Here is a 27,179-nt window from a genome sequence, read left to right on the forward strand (position 1 = left end):
TTAATCGACCTATTCAAGCATAGTTTGTTCTTAATCACACATTATATCCTGCGATATCAACATAAACACTCAATATTGCACGGTCATAATGATCCGCTAAAAAAGTACGGTAGACACAAAACGACACTTCATGGAGGTGATTTACTCGAATATGCAAGTATAGTATCAGCACGGAGCTTTGCCAATACCATAAAGGACTCGCTACACATTTTCGTTGACCATGTTCACTATAAAACCAGCAATTCAGTGGCTTACCACGGTCATTGTTGCCCGGCGTGTACCGTGAACAAAAACACAAATTGTGTGTCCACTCTCTCCTTTTGTATCGTCCCGACTGTTAGGTGCCAACTGCGCCTAATTGGTCTCGAACTAATTTCGACTTAATATAGTCTTTAATATGCATATGACTAGCGAACTCGGGTTTGCAAATCGTGGGTTTAAAACCTGCGTATTATATGAGTATTTGCTTTTGTAATCCGGTTATTATGTACATGTTACATACGCGTGAATACTAATGTAATGTTGATCTCAGATGATTCATTGAGTGTAGCTCAATGAATCATCTGAGAGGTAATTAACCTTTAATCATTGACTTTGTACCTTGATCTTGGCACTGATGTGGCGATTTGCTGTGAATATTTTAATTAGTAGGTAGGTACCTGTTTTTTCCAACAAACATGATAAGCTTTGCCGACTATTTGTATGTTGTATATAATAAAATATCAACGTGTAGATGGTGTAGTGTATACGCTCATAATTAGGTACATATTGCAATTACAAGCCTGTTTGCGTAGCGTTGTGATTATGCAAATTCTATATGAGTTTATTGCAAGCATCTTGGATAGGTAGGTTCATGTGCATAGTATTATGAACTAGATCATATTAAGGAACGTAATACGTAAACTGTTAACGTGAAATGTTTATTACATTTCTGTATGTCATTATTCTTACTTGGTCGGGTCTAACAGAATGGTTTTAAATTGCTTCCTTCATTAAAATATCTCATTCAAGCACAATCACTCTAATTTAACAACACCATCATCGATCATCGACAGGGTACTCTTGATACTCGAAAAAATATAGCTTAAAAGATAATTTCACCGAATCCCATATGTGTAGGTAGACATACCTACTTCATTTTTCCACTTTTCATAATACCACAGATTACAACTAAATATTTTGCTTATTTTATTTAAAATTGTGAATTTAACAAACAGCAACAACATTTGCAAAATCTCAGAGACACGAGATTTTCACAAAATACTAGTTCCAGCTGGGTCACCTGAATCTTTCGTTTATTTTACGACGTCTCCTGGGAATAAACGAAGCAGGCTATTCTTTTCCGGGAAATAGGTACACGTCATACGAGTAATGCCTACTTTTATATGTAGATAAGGTATATTATCTAATTTACTCGTTTATATGTTGAGAAAAAAAATCTTTTTGCAACTTAGGTACAAAATAAAAATAGAATAATGGCTGTGCAATGTGAAAAAGTCAGTAAATTAATCTGATAAAGTTATTTGTATCTATTCATATATACTTATATATATTTTATGATTCACTGTAATTATCTACATTGTGAGCTAGTATAGTATGTTATCATATCTTGGGTTCAATAAATAGGTCGAATAGATAAGTATAGTAATCTTTGACTGATAAAGTTAAAAATAACATAAAAATATAAAAGATTGTTATGGTGTAGATTAAAAGAGATTACTCCTATAAGCTGTTGGGATTTTGATTTTAATAAGAAATCAAAGATTAAAAAAAAATAAAGCTGACCGATTACTTAACTGTTTCCATAATTTTCAAGGCTTTCTCTTGAACAATGTAGACGTTAATAAATAAAAACATCAAATCAGAATAATAATAGTTTTAAACTGGTCAAAGGAATTCCAAGGCCTTCGTTATTTCTTTGACCAATTGGCTCCTAGACTGGGCACTAATTTGATTAACAAGTGGCTACGATACTAATATTGACGGCAGCGCCTTGCCACCACACAAACTAGAAACAATACCAATACTACCTATTTGCCAATCTTCGTCCAATATGAACATTATTTATTTTGAAAAGAGCTAAATCCCAGCTGCCGAGATTTCGAAACTGCACTTCTACTAACTACGAACTGGACTGCATTCAAGAACGTCAGGGTAAATTATGAGGCCAACCCGCGGTACAATATTATTCGAACGTATGTGTAACAGAAATTACTCACTTCTCACATTCATTTCATCAGCCTTTAATCAGTCCTTTATCATCCAATCACACTCTTACCTACACGAGTCACTAAAATAAGTAAGTAGGTACATAGTTCAATAAAAAAAGATTAACCCAATGACGTTTCATTCGTGCTGAGCTCTCAGTAAAAGAGCTAGACTGAGGAAATCCTACCACTACGTAACTTCTACCTATTTTTACCGCTAAGCAGCATTGCTGAGTTCCACTGAAAGGCACATTGGATTTTCTAACTTTTTATTGGAGATGTCCAAATGTTCAACATTTTTGCCGTTCATTGGGGATGCATTTGAATTTAGAATGTTTTAAGTGTCGATATGTACATAGATATACAGGATCTTTTTGAAATACTGACTGATGAATTTTTAAGTAATGAAACCGATTCAGGGGAGTTATTAAACTTGAAGCTAAAAGGTCCACCTAAATGGCAATTTACCTTGAAATCTTGAAAAAACGAGTATTATTTTTTTTTCTACTTTATATTGCTAACTTTGTTCCGAGATTTTCAAACCTAAATACAAAGGTAAGTGTACCTTGCATAATCATGTTTCCTTTTTTATGAGAAGGGTTACCTAATATTCTCTTAAAAAGATCCACAGATTAATCGTAGTTGTCAGAAGTTCATTACAAAGTCTGAACTGACTCTCAGTTGATGAACTGCGAAAGAAGTTAAATGACGGTGTTATTCGCAAAGTCTAGTTTACCATGATAATCATAAAAAAGTAGTAGTAAATGTGGAGGAAAACCTTTGGGAGTGCACTAATTGAATTTTCTTTCCGAAAACTGTATGCAAGAACTTTATAACAAATAAGTAGATATAATAAGGCATGTAGAAACACCCTTTCAATTCCTAAGTTTTTAATAAAGTATGTTATAAAGTGCTTCAGAATTTATCGTATTATTATCACAGAAGTAATACAATCTACTAAGTAATATTTGTTTCTTTATTAAGCCCCGTAATAATTAAAAATGCAGTACGATATCGGCAAGAACGTTATTGTGCGAAAAACGAGTAATAAAACTCATGCAAATAAGTTAATTTGCGTCAGACACGGAAATTAGACGAAAATCCCAACGTGGCCATGTTACGAGGATATATTTTTTAGTCACCAAAAAGGCGAACTGAAGGGAATATGCTAATATTGTTAATTAGTGGCGTCTGCCGTCTTCCGGACGACTGCGAGAGAAAAATACGGGCACTGCCACTGACTTATGGAACACATTAATATTGTCCGCACTTCCGACAGCTAACTGCCTATTTTCCAGCCTCTAAATCTGACCATACCAAATCACGTGAACTGGCGAAATGTTACTCTTAGTAAGGAATGGTCAAATCCGGCAAAATCGTGTACCTAGTTATTGCATTTTTTGCGCTTTGAAATGAACAAAGTGTGTAGGTAGGTATTTGACTGAGTAATATTGCAATACTAAAAAAACATAACTCAAATCGAGTTCGCGAAATGTTTTTGCTGATTTGAAATGTAATACGAAACGTATTTAAAATACGCTTGCTGTACTGGAATCGCGGTAATCTCTAAAACAACACGGGGATTTGAAACCACTATTTTTAATCGGATATACTGCCACACTCAGAGTCAGTTAATGGTTACTTAAGTGGCTCCTTAGTATAGATTTAAAAAAGCTCACTCTCAGAGACAATTAATGATCCGTTACCATCCCTTAATGACAATTAAAGTTAAGTAAAGTAAAACCTTTACTTAACTTTCTAATGATTGATTTTGACGTTTATGTTTAAGGTTATAAAAGTAAATAAAATATTTTAAAAAGTCTCAGGAATAGGAATGTAAAACAATGAAGTAAAGATGGGTGATTTTCCTGACTTTATTGATTTTGTAGACTATACCAGAAGGTTAAGAGTAGTGGGGCCAAATAAGAAGCCCAGGAGGAGTAACATTAGAAGTCTATAGGAATATAAAAGGGTATTTTTCTATCAATGTTCAAGCAGTCACTGGGACAAACTTGGAATTTTGTGATCTAGTAGCCCGGTGGCCTGGCAGTACCCATGATAGTTTTATTTATAACAGCAGTGCAATTAAACAAGACTGAATACTGGTGTGTTAAAAGGGATAATTTTAGGGGACAGCGGGTATGCAGTTAGCAATGTGCTACTGACACCGTTTTTATCACCAAATTCAACTGCACAAGAAAACTACAACAGAAGCCAAATAAAATATAATGTGGAATACTGTGGAAAGATGCTTTGGTATTTGGAAAAGAAGGTTTCCTTGTCTCCAACTTGGCATGGGCATTAAGATGGATACAGTTGTGGCTGTTATATGTGCTTGTGCGACATTGCATAATATTTCTTTACAGGTTGATGATTTGGTTCCAAAGAACTGGGAATCTCCTCATATTGAGGATGATGATGTTGTCCTGAGTGAAAGGCGTGAAAGCACAACCAACAGCAATGGGTTTTTGGTGCCACCATCTATAGTTGATAGGTTTTTCTCATAATATAATATTTAATAAATAAAAATCCATAAAATGAGACGAATACTTTTTTAATTGTTGAACAATTATGTAGTACAAAGTTTATTTGACTGCCTTGTTGGTCTAGTGGTCGCAAGCGCGGCTGCTGTGCTCGAGGTCTCTCGAGGGTTTTCTTAAACTTTCACAAAGCAGCCCGTAGTCAGGAAGTTGGTGATTAATTCCTGATTGAACTCCTGTGTTATACTATCCCATGCTGCTTGTTTCTTGGCGACTGACTTGCCATCTGTTATTTTAGATTCCACAATTGGTCTCTTTTTATCTAATTGTGCTAACAAAGCTTTTTCGTCCGCCGTGAAATTAGCCACACATTAGCGACGACCTCGATGGCGCAATGGTCACCATGCCGGACTGCCGAACCTGAGGTCCCGGGTTCGATTCCCGGTTCGGTCGACATTTGTGTGATGAGCATGCTTGTTGGCCGTGGTCTGGGTGTTACAATATGTATTTATAAAATATGTATATATGTAGCTATATGTAGCTTGTTGTATCAGTTGTGTTAGCACCCATAACACAAGTTAATTAATAACTTACCATGGGGCTAACCGACCGTGTGTGAAGAGGTGTCCTGGCATTATTTATTTATTTATTTATTTATTTATTTATCTTGTTCCTGAAGACTCCTAAAATGAAACAAGCACAAGTTAAATTCTTCAAATACATATGTGCAGCTACTAATGTACATAGAAACGAAACTTACCATGACATGTTAAGATAAAGCTATTTATTTCAGAGCTTATCACATTTTTCCACAAACTTTTCTTTCCTGACGGTTAACGGAACACGAATTATAAACGTTACCTTGACACTGACAGTACAATATTGACAGTGGTACCAGAAAAAAGGTCCATGTACTTTATATAATTTACATGAAAATAGGTGTTATTACGTGAAAACGATCCCGAAATGAACAAATTCTTGTTTCTATTGTTGATATACAAGGTTTTAATGTATTTAAATAACAGTTTTTGTTACTTAGTAATTTCACATTTTAAGGTGCGGCTACACCTTTCGTTTATCGATAAGCATTATCATAGACAATTTGACGATACTCTGCCCTACGGATACTTAAAGCTGTCATTAACTAATGAACCCTTAAATTTCGTCTCTGGGATGTATCGTTCATTAACAGATTTAATGATAATTAGTTAAGGACTCGTTAGGACTAATTTAAGTATCCATTCTGAGTGTGGCAGTTAGACTAATAAATTAAAGTTGTATAAACCGAAATTGTGTGAGTATATCGCCGCAAAGCCCCGCAAACAGTGAGGTGAGCAAGCACAAAGAGCACTACTGTAAATCAGATGTACCGCGCGGGAGATTTATGAGCAAATAAAACGACCACAGCGACGCCCGGCCATCGCATGGAATAATTTCAATTTAACGCCAACTACGTACGATAAATTAATGTTAAGTGTACACAGTACAAACTATTGGTACTCTCGTTAGTGTCCACTAATTAACTCGTAATAATCGAAAATTACATAATGCGTTGAATAGTCCATTCAGCTTCGTGATCAAATTACAGGTTATTAGGTAACTGCCTTGTAATTTGCAAACATTCGGCGTGTATTTTAATTTGAAAGATTAAGTTTATGGCTTGCCATTTAATTCTGCGCACTTATAGAGGTCGACAGGTGACAGAGTTGCAACTACATAATTCATTCCTACAATTAAAAAAAACGTCGTAACTATTTCTCATTTACCTGGTAAGTATAAGCGATAAGGACAATAGGTACTAATAGCGCTAGTAAATAATATATTATTACGTTGCTTGCAAAAAAAGTAAAACCTCCAGTTACACAACTATTCTAACAAGTATGGTAAATAGCACGATGTTCAGGTAAATAATGTCTATAATACTCCCTGTCTTGTGAAAACTCTTGGAAACCAGAACGGGAATACCGTTTGCATCTAACTACACAGCAATAAATAGCGATGTGTCTTAAGACCACAACGGTGCTTAGCGTTGCTTGAATAATTGCTGGACCATTACTTACCTATCATAATCACCTATATCCGTCACTCAGCGGCTGTGTGTACTACATCACAGACTCTGATTTACGCGTAACAGCACTTTAACGCGCTGCTTGTAATCTCTGAACATACATTTATTGAATATGCATAACGATACAATGGTACATTTTGTCACGATACGTTATTGTGTACTACGAAGCTGAAATTTATAAGATTGTTGGTTTAGAATGGCTATGAAACTATTTTAGTACCTCTATAAGTAGTTACACTTCCTACATTTCACTACTCGTAAAATAGTGCTTGCCTTCCCTGAGGAGTTTTGTAGAAATTTATCTAAGCACATCTTCAATGCTAGAAATATTCTTGGCTAAGTAAAATCTCGCAGCTATGAACTCATTTAAAACCTAACCTCATTTAACACTACCTGTAGGTATACCTATACGATTTGAAGTAACGATAAAATATGTATGATGAAATAAAGGATCTAAGTACATTTTGTATTATTTCCTAACGATTTCAATTTTTGCTTCATAATAAAAGTCACCGTGACTCGGCAATACAAGTTTTTTTATCACACAGCAACTGCTCATACGATAAAAAAATAGCCACTTCATACTACAAATAGGACAATATTCCCATGTGTTAATTATTGCATTGACTTGGTACCTGCTACTTATTTAATTATCTACAAATGAATAATCATACTAGAACATACAACCACTTTCGTGCAAATAGATACCTTGTTGAAAAATCTTCCGGTTATCTTTAAGTAATGCGATTAGATCATATTTCATATTCTTGCTTCATTTCGTCCTTGGTACATATATACTAGCCATGAAATTATACTGTCAGTTGATATTCATGTCGAGTGCGTGCAACTAGTGTTGTTGTCTACCATGATTTTCATTGTATCAGTCATAATTTTGATTATCACAACATTATGTGTTGTATTAAAAGTATATTGTAAATTGACCACGGGAATATGTAGAAGTAGTAGGCATTTAGTTGGTAAAGTTGCCATAGTAACAGGAGGTAACAAAGGCATCGGTTACGCAACATGCAAAGATTTCGCTGAACGAGGAGCTAAAGTTATCCTCGCGTGCAGGAGCGAGCGACTGGGAACAGCTGCACGCGACGCTATCATCTCCGAAACGGGCAACTCCAACATTCACTTCAAAAAGCTTGATCTCTCCTCACTGGCTTCTGTTAGAGCATTCGCTGAAGATATAATCAAGACTGAAAAACAGATTGACATACTAGTCAACAATGCTGGTGTTTTTGAAGTAGAAAATGAAAAAACCGAAGACGGACTATTATTGGCGGCGCAAACGAATCATTTTGGTCCATTTTTACTAACTAACTTGCTCCTTCCGTTATTAAAATCTTCTGCGCCCAGTCGGATTGTAAACGTGTCATCAGAAGCATACAGATTTGGGAAACTCGAATTTGATAATCTGAATGCAGAAAAGGAAACTGAAGAGACTTACAGTTTTAGCCAAGTGTACCAAAACACAAAATTGTTTAATGTATTGATGACTATTGAATTAGCCAAAAGACTGGAAGGAACTGGAGTCACAACGAATAGTTTAAGTCCGGGTTTCGTAGCAACAGACATAATACTGAATGTTAAAAAAGGCTTTTTCAGACTCTTCGCACTTTTTGGAAATGCGTTTAGTAAAACTTGGTGGGAAGGAGCCCAAACAACAGTATACCTTGCTGTTTCCCCTGAAGTAGAAGGCGTTAGTGGAAAATATTTTTCGGATTGTCATGAACAGAGTTTGAGAGGAGTTGCTAACGACAAAGATTTGGCAAGAAAACTTTGGGATGTTTCAGAGAAGTTAGTTGGACTTAAATGAAAAATATATATACATATACATTATACACATTAATATATACATTAATATTAATATACATTTTAAGTTGTTTATATCATATGTATTAGTGTATGATTTAAAGTCACCAAGTAATATTTATGTATACTATTTTCTATGGGCCTTAGATGCCTGATTTAAATAAATAAATAATAGATTAATATTAATATTTGGTTTAATTCTGAGCCTAACCATTATTTCTGGAAAATCGTCCTAATTGTTAATAAATAGGTAAATAATAGTCGTATTTTAACGTATTTTAACACGCCTAACATCGGACATACAAATACGTTACGTTGAAATGAAAGTCTTTGCGCTGCCCAATTTATACCCAGACATCCAAATATGTACAGGTTATTGAGTTTTTAGTCTCCTCAAAGTATTGATTTGACAAAGTAAGTATGTATAACCATTATAATACGAAGCAATTTACCTAATAACTGATTGTTTCAGAAAATTGTGCCTTATTATTCCTACATTGTATTTCAATGTCGTCCATTCAGTATAAAACCACTACATATCACGAGCATGAAACTATCTTATCAGTGCCTTCCTGAGTATAGGTAATGATATCGATTTAGTTCATCAAGGTCTGTTACCTCAACATGGCGTTTTTAATATCATTTGTAATTATTAATATAATTGTGCTTGTTTTATTGAAAGTGTATTTCAAACTGACGACGGGCATATGTAAAAGTAGTAAACATTTAGTGGGTAAAGTTGCCATAGTAACAGGTGGCAATAAAGGCATCGGTTACGAGACATGTAAAGATTTCGCTGAACGAGGAGCCAGGGTTATAATAGCTTGCAGGAGTGAACGGCTGGGCACAGCCGCACGCGACACTATCGTCTCCGCCACGGGCAATGATGATGTTCACTTCAGACAGCTTGATCTGTCTTCACTGGCTTCTGTGAGAGCATTTGCTGAAGGTATAATCAAGAATGAAAAGCGTCTCGACATACTAGTCAACAATGCCGGCGTGTATGAAGTAGAACATCAAAAAACCGAGGATGGACTATCACTAGCTGTACAAACTAATCATTTTGGACCATTTTTATTGACTAACTTACTCCTGCCACTACTTAAATCATCAGCACCAAGTCGGATTGTCAATGTGTCGTCGATAGCTCACAGTGGTGGAAAAGTCGAACTTGATAACCTCAATTTAGAAAAGGAAACTAAGGAAACTTACAGTATGAGTCAAGTGTACCAGAACACCAAGTTGTTCAATGTATTGATGACAGTTGAATTGGCAAGAAGACTAGAAGGAACGGGAGTCACTGCAAATAGCTTACACCCGGGAGTAGTAGCAACAGATATATTATTCAACATAAAATCAATTTGGGTACAACCGATTAAATTAATATTGAGTGTGTATAGCAAGAATCCTTGGGAAGGAGCTCAGACTACAGTACATCTTGCAGTATCCCGTGAAGTGGAAGGCGTCAGTGGGAAGTATTATTGTGATTGCCATGAAGCGAGTGTGAGCAGTCTTGCTCAAGATAAAGACATGGCACGCAAACTTTGGGATGCATCTGAAAAGTTAGTTGGTCTTAAATAAAAAAATATAGGAACATTTATGTTATATTTTATTGGGACTGGTCCTAATTATTAAAAAAAATTGTATCCTCACATTTTATAATATTTTTTTGCTGAAGTGATTTATTAGCAAAGAACCAATCCCGAGTGACGGCTATGACGCGATGCGCAGCGGGCCAATCACCACTTTACCCCGCCCCCGCGAATCACTTCATACCACAAAAGGGACCCAATAAATCACTTCTGCGCAGGTAGGTATAGGTCAGCTCTCAAGATTCGTGCCTATGATTATACCCCTCAGGAAGAGCCAAGCAAAGCGCAAAGACACTACACAACTATCCGAAGCGTTTCGTCGTAGGTACATATTTTTGAATCTTTCTATTGATAGTGTAAGTTGATTCCCATCCCTAAATCATACCTGTACCTATTATTAGTCAATTTAGAACAACACTAGTTGACGTAAGTCTAGATGCTCTATGTTTGTTAATTGAAGTTTCTCTTTGAAATTTGCTCTGCCAATAAAGATGGTGCGCATATTTAGTGCTTTTCATTAATTATTATGCACTAACTAAAAACCAATTCTTTCTAACTTGGTTAACATTTACATTAGCTATAACGTCATTTTCAGAATATGATGTCAGTATCAGTAGACGATTCAATAAACTTAAAGAAAATCAAGTGCTTACCTCCTTTTCTTTAGATGTTACTGATATCTACAATACTAAGATTTCGTCAGTCTTTTCACTATTCCCGAGTAACATAATTTATTTAATATATTTTATGCAGGTACATTAAGAATTTCCCCTGGAATACGAATGAAACCGCAAGAACACAGCTAGTTCAGTATAAAGCAAAATCAAAAATCATTTATTCAAACTTGGCTGCAAGACAGCACTTTTTGAACGTCAGGAGTTTACAAAAGACAGTCCCCAAAACGCATACCCTTCACCACTTCCCATGTGTTTTTGCTGGGAAGAAGAATTGGTGCAACAAACTCCCCAGCAGCACATGTATGTCGGTAGGTAAAAGAACCTTATATTGTTTGATATATAAATTAGAATACAATGTAATTTGTATATTACAGTAGAGGACAATATGCAATATTGACATAAAGTTACAGTAAAAATTATTTAGATACAACCACCACATGCTAGCAAGCACTCATCCTACATACCTTTACTAACTCAAGCATTGAATAAGTTTGATGAAAAGAAAATTAAAATTAAATAGCCTCCAATGGACTTTTTCAGTATATAAATGTTAGTTCTGTCTAATATATGTACATTATGTTACTGTGATGCTACAGTGAGAATACCAATCTCTTTAAACAACTTGCTGGTTAGTTTGTTCCACCACTTCTTCTTCCCAGCAAAAACACATAGGAAGTGGTGAAGGGCTGGCGTTTTGGGAGCTATCTTTTGTAAATTTGACGTTCAAAAAGTGCTGATTTTCAGCCTACTTTGAATAAATGACTTTTGATTTTATTTTTTACTCTCTGAGGGAAGTTCTGATACCTAACTGGCATATTGCACGAATAGCACGTTTTTGGATAATAAATATATTCTCTATATCAGCGGCTTTACCTCACAATAGAATACCGTAGGACGTGGCGCTGTGAAAATAGCAGAAATAGGCTAATCGCGCAGTGTTGACATCAGTGAACTGTCTAACTTTTCTGACGGCATAGGCAGCAGAACTGAGCCTTCCCGCGAGGCTCCCCACTGAGCCATGCCACACACAAGCCATGACACAACATAAAAAAGAAACTATCTTATCAGTAGGTACCTGCTTATAAATATCGATTTAGTCCACCAAGCTCCATTGCCTTAACATGGCGTTTATAATATCAATTGTAATTGTTAACATAATTGTGCTTGTTTTATCGAAAGTGTATTTCAAACTAACGACGGGAATATGTAAAAGTAGTAAACATTTAGTGGGTAAAGTTGCCATAGTAACAGGTGGCAACAAAGGCATCGGTTACGAGACGTGCAAAGATTTCGCTGAACGAGGAGCCAGGGTTATAATAGCTTGCAGGAGTGAACGACTGGGCACAGCCGCACGCGACACTATCGTCTCCGCCACGGGCAATGATGATGTTCACTTCAGACAGCTTGATCTGTCTTCACTGGCTTCTGTGAGAGCATTTGCTGAAGGTATAATCAAGAATGAAAAGCGTCTCGACATACTAGTCAACAATGCCGGTGTGCTTGAAGTAGAACATGAAAAAACCGAGGATGGACTATCACTCGCTGTACAAACTAACCATTTTGGACCATTTTTATTGACTAACTTACTCCTGCCACTACTGAAATCATCAGCACCAAGTCGGATTGTCAATGTATCATCGATGGCTCACAGTGGTGGAAAAGTCGAACTTGATAATCTCAATTTAGAAAAAGAAACCACGGAAACTTTCAGTAAGCATCAAGTGTATCAGAATACCAAGTTGTTTAACATATTGATGACTGTTGAATTGGCAAGAAGACTAGAAGAAACAGGAGTCACTGCAAATAGCTTACACCCGGGAATAGTAGCAACAGATATAATATACAATGTAAAAACAGCCTGGATGCTACCTTTTAAATTATTAACCAGTGTTTATAGCAAGACTCCATGGGAAGGAGCTCAAACTACAGTACATCTTGCAGTATCCCGTGAACTGGAAGGCGTCAGTGGGAAGTATTATTGTGATTGCCATGAAGCGAGTGTGAGCAGTCTTGCTCAAGACAAAGACATGGCACGCAAACTTTGGGATGCGTCTGAAAAGTTCGTTGGTCTTAAATAAAGTAATTGAGTGAAATGTTACTTTTATTTCTAGTTTTGCATGTACTGGAAGGCATGGTCAACTGTGTTCTGCAGAAATTCAGGGGACCAGTCTTGCGAACAGTTTTGACACCATGAGACAGTTTCATTAATTGATATTTTACTTAACCACACACAATAAAGAAAGAATACGTATCCATCTGAGTAAAGAGCAAAAATAGAACGGAGCGGTAGTTGTCTAGACATCTATTTGCCGTAAACGTCTCAATTTCCTAGCCGGAAAGTCTTCATTGAGAGACCTGTAGGTACTAAGGTAGGAGTAATTCTACTCTCATTAAGTAACGTTATAACTGATCCCGAGAATATTTAGTTAGACGGAGCTCATCGTATCTGAATTATTTTACGTATATATGTATATTATCCTATTTTACAAATAATGGTCAAACAAAATAATCAACTAACCTACTTGAATTTTATTTTTTTATGATCCATACTGTGCATACAAAAATATTTTGCTCGGCTCAGGAGTTCCTATAAAATTGTAAAAAAGTTTTTTATTTACTCTTATTACCGCCAAGTGTAAGCGGACACAATAATTTCTCATTGGTGGTAGGGAAATGAGGTAAGCAGAAAAGGAATCAGGTATTACTATAAAGGTTTTTACATAAATAACAGTATTTAAATAAATATACTACAAAAAATGTGTTTCTTTACTTCACAACAAAGATAAGCGATGTTGTAGGAATATATTAATGAGGGTTTTCTAAAATGGCGTCCACCAGGTGGCAGCACCGAGTCGTCAGGTCCAGGTAACTGTCAAAGTGCTTATCTTTACTATGAATAGTGAACGATTTTAGTGTTTTTTTTTATTATTTTATAATTAAAGCACTGCATTATTGTTTTACTATTGAGGTTGAGTAAATAAAAAAAACTAAATCATATTGTGTTAACAAATTTTTCAACAAGCTTTTCCTGAGTACCAGTGACTTTTGCACCCTCTCTCTTAGCTCAATTTTTAGTTCGGAAACCTTATTCTGACCGTAGTCCATAAAAAAATCAATAACACTTCCAATATAACAGAATTTCAATAAACAATAAGTTCGGACCCTACAATTCCATACTATTTGACAGCTGTTTGGACCTGACGCATACGAAGCGCCGCCTGGCGGCAGAAAAAGTATCGAAAACCCTCATTACAAAATGTACACCTACACGTAATCTACTTAGTGACGAATAGATCTAATCGATTTCGGGCATAAGCACGTGATTTGAATTGTGCCTACTAATAATATAGTTTTCTTACATTCCCATATAATGTATTATTTTAATGCACTTCATAGCATTACGTGCTCAATGTTGCAATAAGTGTAACGTGATTGTTGCACGGACCATCAAACAAATCGATTCATGACCTAGTAATATAACACTTTTGAATGATTTACAGGTCTTACACGAGTGCTCAAAATTACTTTTAAAAATAAGGATGTCACATAAAACATCATAAAAGCTGCATAATTACTCATTATTCATCAGTTCAGAATTTCGCACGGATAGGGTAAATAAAACACAGATACTTAGGAAAACATTTATATAAATAAACTCTTTTAAATACATTCTCTATCTACATTATAATATTGTATAAATTGTACAGTATTAATTAAGTACTAATTGTCTGGTAATGTATATTTAACTAATTTCTCCGATTCTAGCCACAGCCTCTTGGCCAGCTCAGCGTTTTGCGAACACTTGGAAGGCATCTTCTGACGGCAGTCACTAAAGTATTTACCTGTCACACCCTCAACTTCTGGGGAAACTGACAAGTAAATAGAAGTTTGTGCAGCTTCCCAAGGAGTTTGGAACGTAAATCCTATACATTTTTCTACTATATTTCTAATAATATTGCTAGGAATGTTCCTAAATATATTCGTTGCCGCCACTCCGGGATGGAGAGCGTTCACTGTAACCCCCGTACCTTTCAGTCTTGAACCTAATTCTAGTGTCATTAAATTCAGGAAAAGTTTACTATTAGCATAGACTAAATAATCACTCCAATATTTTTCCATATTCAAATTTTCAAAATCTAACTCTCCATACTTATGTATCATTGATGATACATTGATAATACGGCTTGGGGCAGAAGACTTCATCAAAGGTACTAACAAACAAGTTAAAAGGAAAGGAGCAAAGTAGTTGACTTGCATTCCTACGTGAAGTCCGTCAGCTGTTTTACCGTTACCGAGCCCGCCAGCGCCGGCATTGTTGATGAGGACATCGACACGCTTCTCGGTTTTATATATCTGATCGCAAAAGTCCCTCACTGAGCGAAGCGATGCTAAGTCTAGTTGCCGGACGTGAACATCAGTATTGCCACTAGCTTGAATAATTTCTTCCTTAGCGGTAGCAGCACGCCGCACGCTCCTACATGCCAATATAACCTTTGCACCGCGACTCGCCAAGTCTTTACAGGTCTCCAAACCTAGTCCACTGTTTCCACCAGTCACTATCACCACTTTACCGACCATATGAGCACTGGTCCGACATATTCCAACAGTCAGTTTTTGGTACACCTTCACTACGAACACTATCGATATTGTGATGCCGAATATTGCCCACAAAATCATTTTACTAATTAAATTATATATTACTATACGGATGGAAACGCTCGTCGTACTAAATGGTGACGACAAGTAGGTAATCAGTGAAGGGGGTCATGTAAAGTAACCTCAGGCATCAGACGCGCGAGCCGTATCAACGAGTTTATCGGCGATAAAGTGTTCGTATATACGACTACATTTTTAGACGTCTTGACTAGCTACACTCCACTCATGGCCGTATTTCTAACTACACTAGTTGCCAAACGTGCGTACGCGTCGGTGCGTCGTCGTCGCGGCCCGGCGACGACGTTACATAACTATGTCATTGAGTAGCTATATAATAGTATGTTCGTTTTAAACCGATATTACCTTGAGTTTATAAAAACACAAACTCATTTTAACTACAGAATAATCTCCGGCACAAAGTCCGTATTGTTTGCTACCTACTATTATAAATTGTTCAGGATGGTCGTCGGATGGTAGCAGTGATGAGGCCGATTGACACTTGCTTGTCCAAAATTGATAATCTATTATACTGACCACAATTTTTATAAGCCCTTCACACTTTAACTGCCTCACTATTGAAGAAAAGCCAGATAAATTTTCTTCTGAAAAGAGCAACGGACATAGATATTCTCGACTGCACGTGCCCAACTTACTTTAGAACTGATAGAACAAAGTCACCCAAAGGATTGACCTCGATTCACCCAAAATTAATAAAATAATTTAACACAACGTTTACGATGGTATCTATGGAATTATTTTAATCATGGAAATGTAGTAGCAAAACTCAATTCGTTACTTTATTGCGATCATAATATGTTCAGTAATGTCTTTTATATGGAGCGTACGTTATTATGTCTCAAAGAAAATTGTTTACGAGTTGGCAATTAATGCTTTATTGTAATAAACGTTGCCTTTGAACACATTTTGCCCTCATTGTGAATAAGGATTTCTCACGAAACTTATATAAGTAGTCCTTACTTACAAACTTTCTGAAGTAACCTACTTGGACCTAAGTTATTTGTTAAATTAGAGATCTTTCTGAAACTTTTTTGGAGAAACTTTTATCAACATTCAAATATTTAACCAAGTACCTACTCACCTAGTAAAATAGGTACAATAGAAAATATTGATGGAAAATGTCTCCTCCATATTTTCCAAATCGTCTCACCAGTAACTCGGCACATAAAATACATGTAACATGCGACAACAATTCTGTGAGGCAGCAGCACTAATGAGGTACGTATAATAGTCCAATAATATTATGTTTGTAAGCAAACAAACAGTAAGCTTCCCATTACGTTAACATAAGGGGCTCCCATAAGGCCACATTCAGTTTAGTTGACGCCGTTACACTACATCATAACAACTTGGATCACTAAACATAATTGGGATCCGTTCCATTAGACAAAATGCCTGTCGCCGCTAATCTGACAATGGATATGTTCACTGAAATTTGTTGTACTGCTTTATTCAGATTGGATATGATATACGCATAATTTTAAACTACATTAATTATTATTGTCTTTCTGACACAAAAGAAATAGAAGTAGATATGCTAGTGCTAATTTGATTAACCAGAGGCTACCTACCTATGAGGTACATCTATCCTGTATTCCAAGATTGAGAATGTGGTTTAGAATTCAGGATACTCTACGTACTTACACGTACTACCTACGTATCTACGTATATTTCAGTGTGAAACGACTGACTGCTTATTTTGTACTAAAAACAACAACAATCTTTATGAAACCAGGACTAAAAATATGAAATAACACTGGTTCTGCTTTTACTCCTCTGTACCTACTTACTTTTACTTTGTTTTTATACTGTCAACAGTTTTCAACCTTTTAACTAGCAGGAACTATGAGAACGTTTCAATTCTGATAAACGATGTAACTGTAAGACTAAGTTACTTTAACACAACATACAAATTAAAGGAGCCACCCGGGTTTATAATGAGACGTCGAACGGCGTATGTCGTTTAAGTGTCGAAGGTGTTTCTCGAGCAATTGCTGAGCAATTTGTCGCGTCAAATCACATCAAACGACCTCATTACGGAGGCTTCCCGTGTGTCCCGAGGTATCGAGACACAACTTATGACCGGGCCCCTAGTTTCGCTTGTATACTGTTTGTCGGCTTCATTCAGAATGCTGTTTCTATTCACCAGGTGTTTCTGTTTTCGTTTTGCAATATAACTACAGCTGATATACTTATGTGTGTTAAATTTTCATGGACAAGAGTTTAATTCGGAAAATATAATGAACTTATCTAATTTTTCTAACAGTGATTCAATTATCTTTCTTACGCTTGGTATTTATAGCCGGTGGTAACTAAGCATGATTAACTCAGTACAGGTGTGTGTAAATTATGATAATCCAAGCGATAGCTACATATTATACATATTGATAACGAGTAGGTAGCTATTTTTTCTATGTAAAAAACTCCCGAAATAGTAGTAGGTAATGCGAACAGAACCTAGGCAACTATATGTAAGATTACCATAGACCTAAACAACTCAATAAATTAACATTCTTACAGCATCAGCAGCATAAATAAAACTTAGTTGAAGACTGATAAATCGCACGACGAAGTGTAAAATCTTGTAATAAATTAATTATGATCTAGGTACTTACCTAATTAGCCATCAAACAAAATTGTGCCAGCGACCGGTACATACTTCGGCCAGGGTGCTTCGTTTTACGGGCCTGTTAAAGTCTTATTGTTGAACTTTGGAGCTCGTAATTCCCCAACGGCAATTAATGTCACTATAAAAGCGATTTTATAATGCGCTCTGTAGTAGGTGCGGCTATGAAACAAATCTGTGGTATTTAACGTGTGCTTACCTGCATTGTTAATTTGTCACTTCGGATGGTGGTATACAATTGGAATCATATCTACAAAAACTATGTCCTACATACGAAAATAATGTTGACGCCTGTCACTAAAGTAATAGCAAAACGTCAAAATGGATTTTTTCCTTTTTACGACCGTAGGCGTTACAACTCAAGATTTTATTAACAAAATTATCTTAACACTTCTCGGGCATATTTTTATAATGTTTAGGTATTTATCTATAAGCCAAAAGTATTTATTGTAAGTATTAGCTCATCTTTTCAAAGATAACGTAGTCGTAATAATAGGTACGTATTTCGAAAATTATATTTTTGTATCAACTATTTTTACTTTCTGCAAAAATAAATGTATTATCAAAAAAATATTTGACTTTCAATTAAATTTATTGCCATCGTATTGTTGCCAAGAATAATATTACAGAGATTTAAAACACATTGTATAAAATATAATAAATCACATTGACGTTGGCTCAGATCTAATCTTTTGCACACAAAACTTTGGCTATGAAATATCAGCAGAAGTTGTAGAAATAGCATTCAAAAAGAGCTTGTATTGAAAACATCGAATTTAGACGACTTTGCGAATACTGAAGTTTTGAGCAAAACTTTACCAGATACTTCTTTATTCGTTTCAATATTTTAAAATAAAGTTATAAGTTGATTCGTTATATAATGTATTCGTTGAGTACCCACATATCTCTTCTAGCATGAATTCTAAAAATAAAAGGCTTGCAATATTGCCTATAGTTTCAAGTGACTTTGTTCAAAAGGCAGCTTAAATTTAAGGCATTGGCCGGCAGACTTCTTGTCATGGCAGTGTTTTGTTGGTTCAGGAGACGGGTGGTGTCTCGGCGAACGGTCCACGGGAATTCGATATTGCCTCAAGTGAAGCGTTCTAGCAGCATTGTGCACTTTTATTCGCTATTGTCAGTGTGAGCGATGCCACTTCGTCGTGCTCGGATGATTGCGGTATCGTATTCTTTCTTTAGAAAACACTTAGACGTGAAAAGGATTGAAATTCTGATATTCTTACTTGAAAAGGATTTTCCATTTCTTAATGAAACAAATCAATGGCTAAAAGGATATTACATTAAGAGCATTGCGCTATAAAATCGTCTACTCGATGCTATCTTTGTTCCTGTTTTTTGTAAATATTCCATTAAAGCAATCGATCTCAGTGGCGTGCACTTAGAGAGACCTATGTCCAGCAGTGGACTGCGATAGGCTGATGATGATGATGATGATGATGATGATGAACCGTTGAATATCAGGAATTCCAAATAGAAAATCGACAAATTTTATAAGAATTGTGTAATTACTTCGTACCTTCTTCATCTCTTATTTCGTTCCTACTTTGTGCCCAAAAGTAGGAACGAAATAAGAGATGCCTCTTATTTTATATACCTTACCTTACCTTATATACCTATATAAGGTAAAAATAAGAGGCAGATAAGGTATATAATAAGAGGCTTACATAGGCCTATGTAAGCCTATAGCATATAGGCCTATGTAAGCCTATAGTGGCTTATATAGGTATATAAGGTAAAAATAAGAGTTGTTCAGTGGTTTAATATTTTATTTCAAAGAGTTTTGTTTTCTTGAAACTTTTCATTATCTTTACCATAGACTGATCATCTGTACTGATAAAATATGTGACAGACTTTTGATAGCCTTCACATCTGCAGAAATTAGGTTAGGATGAATAGAAATATAGTAAAATTAATGTGAGATTAATTGAATTGTCAGCATGAGTCGAGTGGACGAAGCGCCTACCACCCATGTAACCCCATCCTACTTTTGGGAATGTGTCACTTTTTCCAGCGATTGTCCATTCTTCTCAATCCATGATCCAAATTTATATTACTTTGGGGTCGTTTTAGTCTGTTTGTACGCAGCGTTTTTGCTCATGATTCTTGCTGACTTGAAATTTTATTGGTCCGTCGATCATTTCCAACACCAAATAGATTATTATATAAATTTGGTAAGAAAGAAGGTAAGGCAAGTGCAGTTAGACCAGAGGAGATTGATGTCAACGCAGGAGAGGACAGAGAAACAGTTGAAGAGAAGCGAAGATTGCAAGCGTGTCGTGACGGGTATCAGGACAGCACTAACGATGGACGACCCCAGACAATTTACCGAGTTGACATCGTACTTCGCTGACACAAAACCTCCCAGCAAGAATACCTGGAATGTAAGTGTCATTAATTTTTCGCCTGGATAACACTGTTGCGTCCGGGCCGCTCTCCGCATACCTATACAAACTTATTTTCAACATCGGACGGCAAAATTCTGTCGCTTGTAGTTCCGTTATATTTTCAGCTTCTCGTGCAGATATTTGGATCGAAGGCGAGTCACTGTTTGCAAAAGCAAATACCTTTTATATTTTATCTTTCTTGTCTTTTACACTACGTCGGATGTAAAACTCAGTTCGAGAGACAGTTGCCAGAGAAAGATAATACATTATCTGCAAAGTTACAGCTTGAAGAACTTATTTATTTTATGACTGGAAAATAAATTTCAAAGTAAAATACACAACAAAACTATAAAATACCTTCTCAAACTACTAACTAGTTCAGTACTCCATTTTATCAAATTCGAATTTGTGAATTTTCCGTTTCAAACGTCTGCACAATAAAGTTACGCAAGTGAGAACAAAATAAGTACCTAAAGAGTTTTATCTATGTTTCCTTGACTTCCAGCAAACTTATTTAAAGTTTCTTGTTGTTGAAATACTTGTACCTCTAAGTTGACTCATTCCAATACTTTGTGAACATAAATGTTTCTTCGTGAATAAGTTTTTGCGTCATAAAATTAGACTGGTATAAAGTATATAAAAAAGATAATTTAATATTTTCTGCCAATATTACAGCTATAAATAATATATCAGTAGACGGTACATTTTATAAAAATACAGATAAGCGAAACGTAAAATATCGTAGCGGAGTGCGAGGTGTGAAAAATCGGTGCAGCCCGAGATTAAACTATCGCGTTCAAATGTAACTTGTTCTGCTGAAGTTAGAAATATGAAACGGGTATGTGAGCTTGAATAGAATTATTAAACTAGTCCTAGTTCAGGCTCGTATATACCTAAAGGATTTATAAGTACGAAGTGAATAAAAATAACTTTGAATATAAATCTGTTACTAAGATGTATTGTTTTAATAAAGATGGATCGCGACGCTTCTTCAATAGAAAACGCTACATCACTGTAGCAAAGATAACTAAAAAGAATGAGAAATATGATAATAGTACAGTAACCAATTATCTAAGTCTCTGTTTTTTTTTTTTAAGAAGATACAGCCATGACTATAATTGAGATTATTATGAAAATTAAAACGCACAACTAAAGCTGCATTAAATCTCAATTAATTAAGAAATATTTTTTAGATCTATTGTATGTACTAAGTATTAAGTTAAATGTGATATGAAACTGAGTGGTTACAATAATCAGCTAATAAACCCTAAATACATTTATTTGAAGGGATTGTGGGATATTTGCGTTTCCCGCATTACCTGCAGGGGTGAACTGTTTGTAGCTAGTTTTGCGAGATAATATCCATTGAAAGTTTTATGTGTAGATAGGAAAGCCGCCCAAATATTTCATGTTTATTTCAGTGTTTGTGTTCTTATATGCAATATAATTTTTAAATGTCTGTAGGTCGATGTAGATAAAATTAGGTATCTAGACTTCACCTGACCTGATTGACGCCCTTAATTTTTTAAATAAACAGAAGTGATTTGTATTTTCTTAATGTTAGTGATTGAATGTTAATACTGAGTACTATTATTGCTTCAGGCAACGAGACGGTGCCCGCAGAATGAAATAAGCGACTGGTGCTTATAAGGCGTATTGTGGGAAGTAAAACAAATTGTGCGTCACCACGAACTGGCTCTGGTTTAAAGTTAAGCAATTACGAAGAAGCAAGCTGTGAGATTGCATCAGGCGAACTTCTTGTTTTCCCTACTGAAAACTATCTTCATTACGCTGGATCTGTGTATCTGCTATCTAAATCGTACACAAACATTGTTTTGCAACCACATTCACGTTGCACATACCCTGTTTCCCGAACTAGATTTGGTCGTATATGGCTAAACAGTTGGCTCAGCTCCAATCGCTTCCTTAACCGTTTTAAAATTATTTATTCGCAGAAAGTAAAATAAATAAAACCAAAACATAGTTGTTTTTGTATTTAATTCACACAAACACACGCACTGTCATACATCTCTAATAAATAGTTACCCTAACTAACCTATTTGTTAATTTTATACAAAGCTTTGGTTTAACATACCAGTTTCATAATACAGTTACTAAGATTCTCTTAATACAAACATCTAAGATCTTAAATACAAACGTATACTACAATGTTACACTACAGTAAGTTTGGTGTTATTCGGTGGCCTTAATGTCGGCAAAGAACAATGAACAATAATCGTTAAAACGAAAACTTAACATAAAATTAACAAACACAGCCATGATCAATAAATTAACAATAATATCACAATTCAAACTTAACAACAATTCAACGCTTACAACTATGTAACATTAACAATATTAATTGTTCAACAAAATTATACCAAATGGTAAAAACAATAGGTGCGTAATGACAATTTTATCCCCAGTTATGTCCTTTATTCTCAATCACTTTTGGAGCTATTGGTTGATAGGTTTAAATTTCATTATAAGCTTAACAATGCAATTTACATCGCTGCTGGGTAACTAGACGCTCAAATTAACAATATTGTGTGTGCAGGTAATGATGCTTTTACCATAACAAAACGTTATCGAGGGGACAAAACGGTCATCAGGCTAGTAACACTAACACATAGAAAATGAACCATGATTATAGCATTTATTGAAACATTACAATTCATGATATTGAAGTCTTAATTAATATTATTAATGTAATAATACTTAGACATTCAATAGAAAATGTAAATTCTCATAAATAGCCACAATGCATGGTCAAATGACATCCAAATGGGGTTATGACAACGGTCAAAACCCTATTTGGAGGCAAAGAACACACGTGAAACAATTTCAGGCACATAAGATTATTAAGGCACGGCGTGATTGTTTCAAGGAACAAAACAAAACTTAACAAAATCAAGAAACTGAAGAGAAAACTGTCGGAAGGAAAAAGATAATTTTGGTTAAGGAATTTAAAAAATGAGAAAGGCTAAATATTACATAAGGACAGCGTATGAATTCAAATCAGGAATTTAGAGTTGAAGGAAAAGTTAAGAACAAAACAAAAACTTAAATTTGATTCAACAGTCAAATCAACAATTTGGGTGGATAACGTAACCTAGCCATAAACAAAAACTCAACAAACAATATTACAAGAATGTACAAGGAGCTTGTTTTTAATGAAGATAACTGTACTGGAAGTATAGAAAGAAATCAGTATGTGAATCAGTATTTTTAGTACTAACGGGAAAAGTATTTTTTGTTCAAACGTACTATGCAAATTTTAAGTACAATTTGTAACTCAAAAGTGTGTCAAGAAAATTAAAACAATACGAAATCATGTGTTTGAGTTGGCAGCAAGCAACAAAACAAAAACTCAACTTGAATTCAACAGTCAAATCAACAAGGCAGTAACTTCAGGCATAAACAAAACTTAATAAAAACAATAGATGAGGTGATGAAGGAAGTTATTGAATTGTTAACATAAAAGGAAAGTTTATGAGGGAGGATTTCGTCTTATGAGTGCGAGTAAGGCGTGTTGAAAGATAAAAGGGAAGGGAACTTACAAGGAATTTGCAAACAGTACTTTTGGTCCTGTGTGATGAATCTACGAGGCTTTAAAAAACAAAACAAAACATTTGAAAACAGTCAAATCAACTACAGTCAAACGATTAAACAAAAAACTTAACAATGTTGTATTGTAACAACTTCGGTGGTAGATAAAGTGAACGCTGAAAATACTCCAAGCTCTTATTGAAAGAATACTAATTAGTCTATTTCGTGAGTTACCGAATTGTGGATTTCTATTTTAAACCTTTAATAAAACAAAACAAAGTGTTAAACTCAAGCGATTTGAGTATTTTGTTTTGTTTTATTTATTCAGAAATATCTAAGAGCGCGTTTGGACAATGGTGATTTCAAAGGATTTCAAACTGAAATGAACAAAATACAATAATACAGAACAAACAGAAACTTAAACCAAAATAACAGTCAAATCAACGGTTAAGAAGCATCAAGTATCAAATAACAAAAAAACTTGAACGGTATTGGTGAACGAATGAATACTAGGGTGTTCAATGAGTCTTTAGCTACACCAAAACTGAAAATGATACTGATCAACAAAAACAAAAGGTAACTTTAAATCAACAGTTTCGAAACGAGAAGTTCCGGAGGTGTTAACAAAAAAAAACAACAAATTAACGGCCAACTCGGAGCAAACTTGAACAGCAACAAAACATGTAACGGTTTGTGAGTACGTTTCAACAAAACAAAAAAAAACATAATGATTGATTAACTTTTGGTGTTAACGAAAGTGGTTTGGACTTTCTATTGAAAAACAAAAAATCAACAGATTTTGAAACAGAAACTTAACTTGACATACTGAAATAAGGTACGTTAACAAATGATTACGCCCAGTCCAGCTGGTTTGCGTAAATTAAAACAAAAATTCAACAATTTTAACAAAAACATTGAACACAAGTTCTTGGTGTGCGATACCAACATGATTGGTTAACGAAAGGTAACTTTAGAACTTTTCTGAGACCTAATTTAGTGAGCTAGCCAAGTTTAATGTTAGCAAGTATGTACACACGCGTTGCAATTATAACTGAAAATAACAGCTGCATGTACTGTACATCGCAAATACTGAATTTTAATCTGGCGCCAAAATTAACAGAAAACAACTACTTTAGTAAAATACAACAGATGTAACAATAGCAAAAACATGTCCAAAACATGAACAATTGGAACTGGTGCAAACAAAACATGAAACGTAACTAAGTTTTGACAACAACACCGATCATTAAGGCACTTTTAGTTCAAATTATGAACTACGATGCTCTTAAATTTTGATCCAAGTACTTATCTAAAACCTATTTTAAACTAACATAGTGAATAAGGCTTCATTGGAGTTTAAACTAAATGAAATTTTATGTACATTAATTAAGGTTTTACCATAGAGGTGTTTTCTTAATTCCCTAAGTCACACGAAAATCTTAAGTTCTAAGTATGCCTATCCTATCTTTGGGGAGTCTAGAAATGATGGTTTGCATTCACCTCAAGTGGTCTCCTTTGGTTTGTTTGCTTTGTTTTCCATCGTTGATACTGCAGGCTGGTAAGCTGTAAGGCCATAGTGATTGTCATAGTGATTGTTGTTACTGCTGACTGGTAAACTGGTAGGCTGTTGAGTTCCCATAGTGATCCAGCTGCGTTAATATTGGAATTTGGGAATTATGATAATTTGAAACTTTTCCTTCCTCATTCTATTTACACATCACTCTGTGTTCTCATTATCTGTAACAATAAAAGACAAAAAACGTTAGTAAAGTCACTTCAGAAAAAATATTGAGAGTATATTATTGGACTTAATTAAGATCAGACTATTTAAAACTGTTATTTTAAAACCTGCAATTAAAATACACGGCACCGAACTTAATTTTTAAAAGTTAAAGAGAAGTAACTTACTTTAAATATCCGTAGGACAAGTCTCAGCTTCAGTCGTGAAGATTTTCTCATTGTTCACAATTTTATCATTTACTTAATAGTAAATTAGCACGAGTTATTTTTGAACTCTGAATTCAAACTGATTACTTAGTGAAGAAATCTGGCACCACCGGGGGCGCGGTGGTGCGGTCCCCCGGAGCTGTGCACTGTGGCGCTTACTGTTTGAGTTTGATGCTACGACCAGGATTCTGTCCCTTTTATTTGATTCCCGAAATCCCTCCCCATTTGACCGTGGGAGCGCGCGCGCACGTGGACTCCTTGCGTAAGCGCACACAATGGTTCCCTGTTCTTTGTACGCTTTGATTTCGTCCCCTCGAACGTCTTACCTTCTATCTGTTACCTGTACTTTAGGGGAGAAACCCTGCTCGGTGGGAACTTGTGTAATCGTAACTGAAATTGAATTATTGTAGACGATAATCACACGATTTTATAAGAGGGTTGGCTTCTACTTTCACACGGTACAGAGTATTGTTATGCAAATAGTTCTAGAATTATCGGATCGTAATACAGAATTTGCCGTTGACTATATACTTAACGTAGACTAATTAAGGTAACAGTAATTACCATACATATAATGCCATCCTGTTGATGCAGGCAGCGCACTTGCAATATTCAGAGCTAATCGACAAAGTTCAGGTCTCGCATAACATGTTTAGGTAATACCTACAAGTGATGTGCAACGCTGCTTCAGCAATATTGCTCAAATCGTGATACATAAGCCTCGTAGCTTTTACCGTATTATCAAACCTTTAAACAAGATAAAAACCGTATTTTCCGGCAAGTTAATGTCCGTTATTGCTGTTAAACTTTGTAAACTTTCTACTTAGCAAAAATAATTGTAATCCAAAAAATAATTTGTAACACACTTTACGAGTTTAGTTAAAATACAAACTTCCTTGAGAAGTATCCAAAAATAGCATTTCGCCAACTGCAAACAATTCTGCTGCATTTTGAAACTACTTACATCGTATTGTAAGTTCTATCACAGATTACAGTAGATACACCTACTACGGTTAACATGGTATTAAACATTTTGCTACAAAGTTCATTAAGTACTTTTGGTTGAAAACAGTAAAGCGATTTTACCACAGTTTTACCAGCATCGAGCTCAAAGCTCAATTACTCGAATTCGGAGC

General features: G+C 35.3%; 4 protein-coding genes, 2 long non-coding RNA genes and 1 pseudogene across 6 annotated transcripts; 5 read left to right on the top strand and 2 right to left on the bottom strand.

The window, feature by feature from the left end:
- Positions 1–3,208: 3,208 nt before the first annotated feature.
- Positions 3,209–5,337, top strand: LOC135117652 (uncharacterized; annotated as a pseudogene).
- Positions 5,338–7,556: 2,219 nt separating this feature from the next.
- LOC135117624 (retinol dehydrogenase 14-like) lies at positions 7,557–8,762 on the top strand. The gene has a single exon (XM_064037158.1). The coding sequence runs from the start codon at positions 7,621–7,623 to the stop codon at positions 8,578–8,580; it is 960 nt and encodes a 319-aa protein (XP_063893228.1). The 5' UTR covers positions 7,557–7,620; the 3' UTR covers positions 8,581–8,762.
- A 370-nt stretch (positions 8,763–9,132) lies between these two features.
- Positions 9,133–10,176, top strand: LOC135117625 (retinol dehydrogenase 11-like). The gene has a single exon (XM_064037159.1). The coding sequence runs from the start codon at positions 9,201–9,203 to the stop codon at positions 10,155–10,157; it is 957 nt and encodes a 318-aa protein (XP_063893229.1). The 5' UTR covers positions 9,133–9,200; the 3' UTR covers positions 10,158–10,176.
- Positions 10,177–11,923: 1,747 nt separating this feature from the next.
- Positions 11,924–12,943, top strand: LOC110375076 (retinol dehydrogenase 11-like). The gene has a single exon (XM_049838818.2). The coding sequence runs from the start codon at positions 11,967–11,969 to the stop codon at positions 12,921–12,923; it is 957 nt and encodes a 318-aa protein (XP_049694775.2). The 5' UTR covers positions 11,924–11,966; the 3' UTR covers positions 12,924–12,943.
- Positions 12,944–14,474: 1,531 nt separating this feature from the next.
- Positions 14,475–15,776, bottom strand: LOC110374812 (retinol dehydrogenase 14). Its single transcript, XM_049838811.2, has one exon. The coding sequence runs from the start codon at positions 15,520–15,522 to the stop codon at positions 14,566–14,568; it is 957 nt and encodes a 318-aa protein (XP_049694768.2). The 5' UTR covers positions 15,523–15,776; the 3' UTR covers positions 14,475–14,565.
- A 4,243-nt stretch (positions 15,777–20,019) lies between these two features.
- Positions 20,020–22,530, top strand: LOC110374677 (uncharacterized). The gene is made up of 2 exons (XR_010277039.1): positions 20,020–20,544; positions 22,150–22,530. It is a non-coding gene; the product is annotated as an uncharacterized LOC110374677 (long non-coding RNA).
- On the bottom strand, positions 22,529–26,755 carry LOC126054221 (uncharacterized). Its single transcript, XR_007510782.2, has 2 exons — positions 26,005–26,755; positions 22,529–25,833 (listed from the first exon to the last, which is right to left on the bottom strand). It is a non-coding gene; the product is annotated as an uncharacterized LOC126054221 (long non-coding RNA).
- Between the last annotated feature and the right edge of the window lie 424 nt (positions 26,756–27,179).

The sequence above is a fragment of the Helicoverpa armigera genome, chromosome 12 (genome assembly GCF_030705265.1).
Source record: "Helicoverpa armigera isolate CAAS_96S chromosome 12, ASM3070526v1, whole genome shotgun sequence".
Lineage (NCBI taxonomy): Eukaryota > Metazoa > Arthropoda > Insecta > Lepidoptera > Noctuidae > Helicoverpa > Helicoverpa armigera.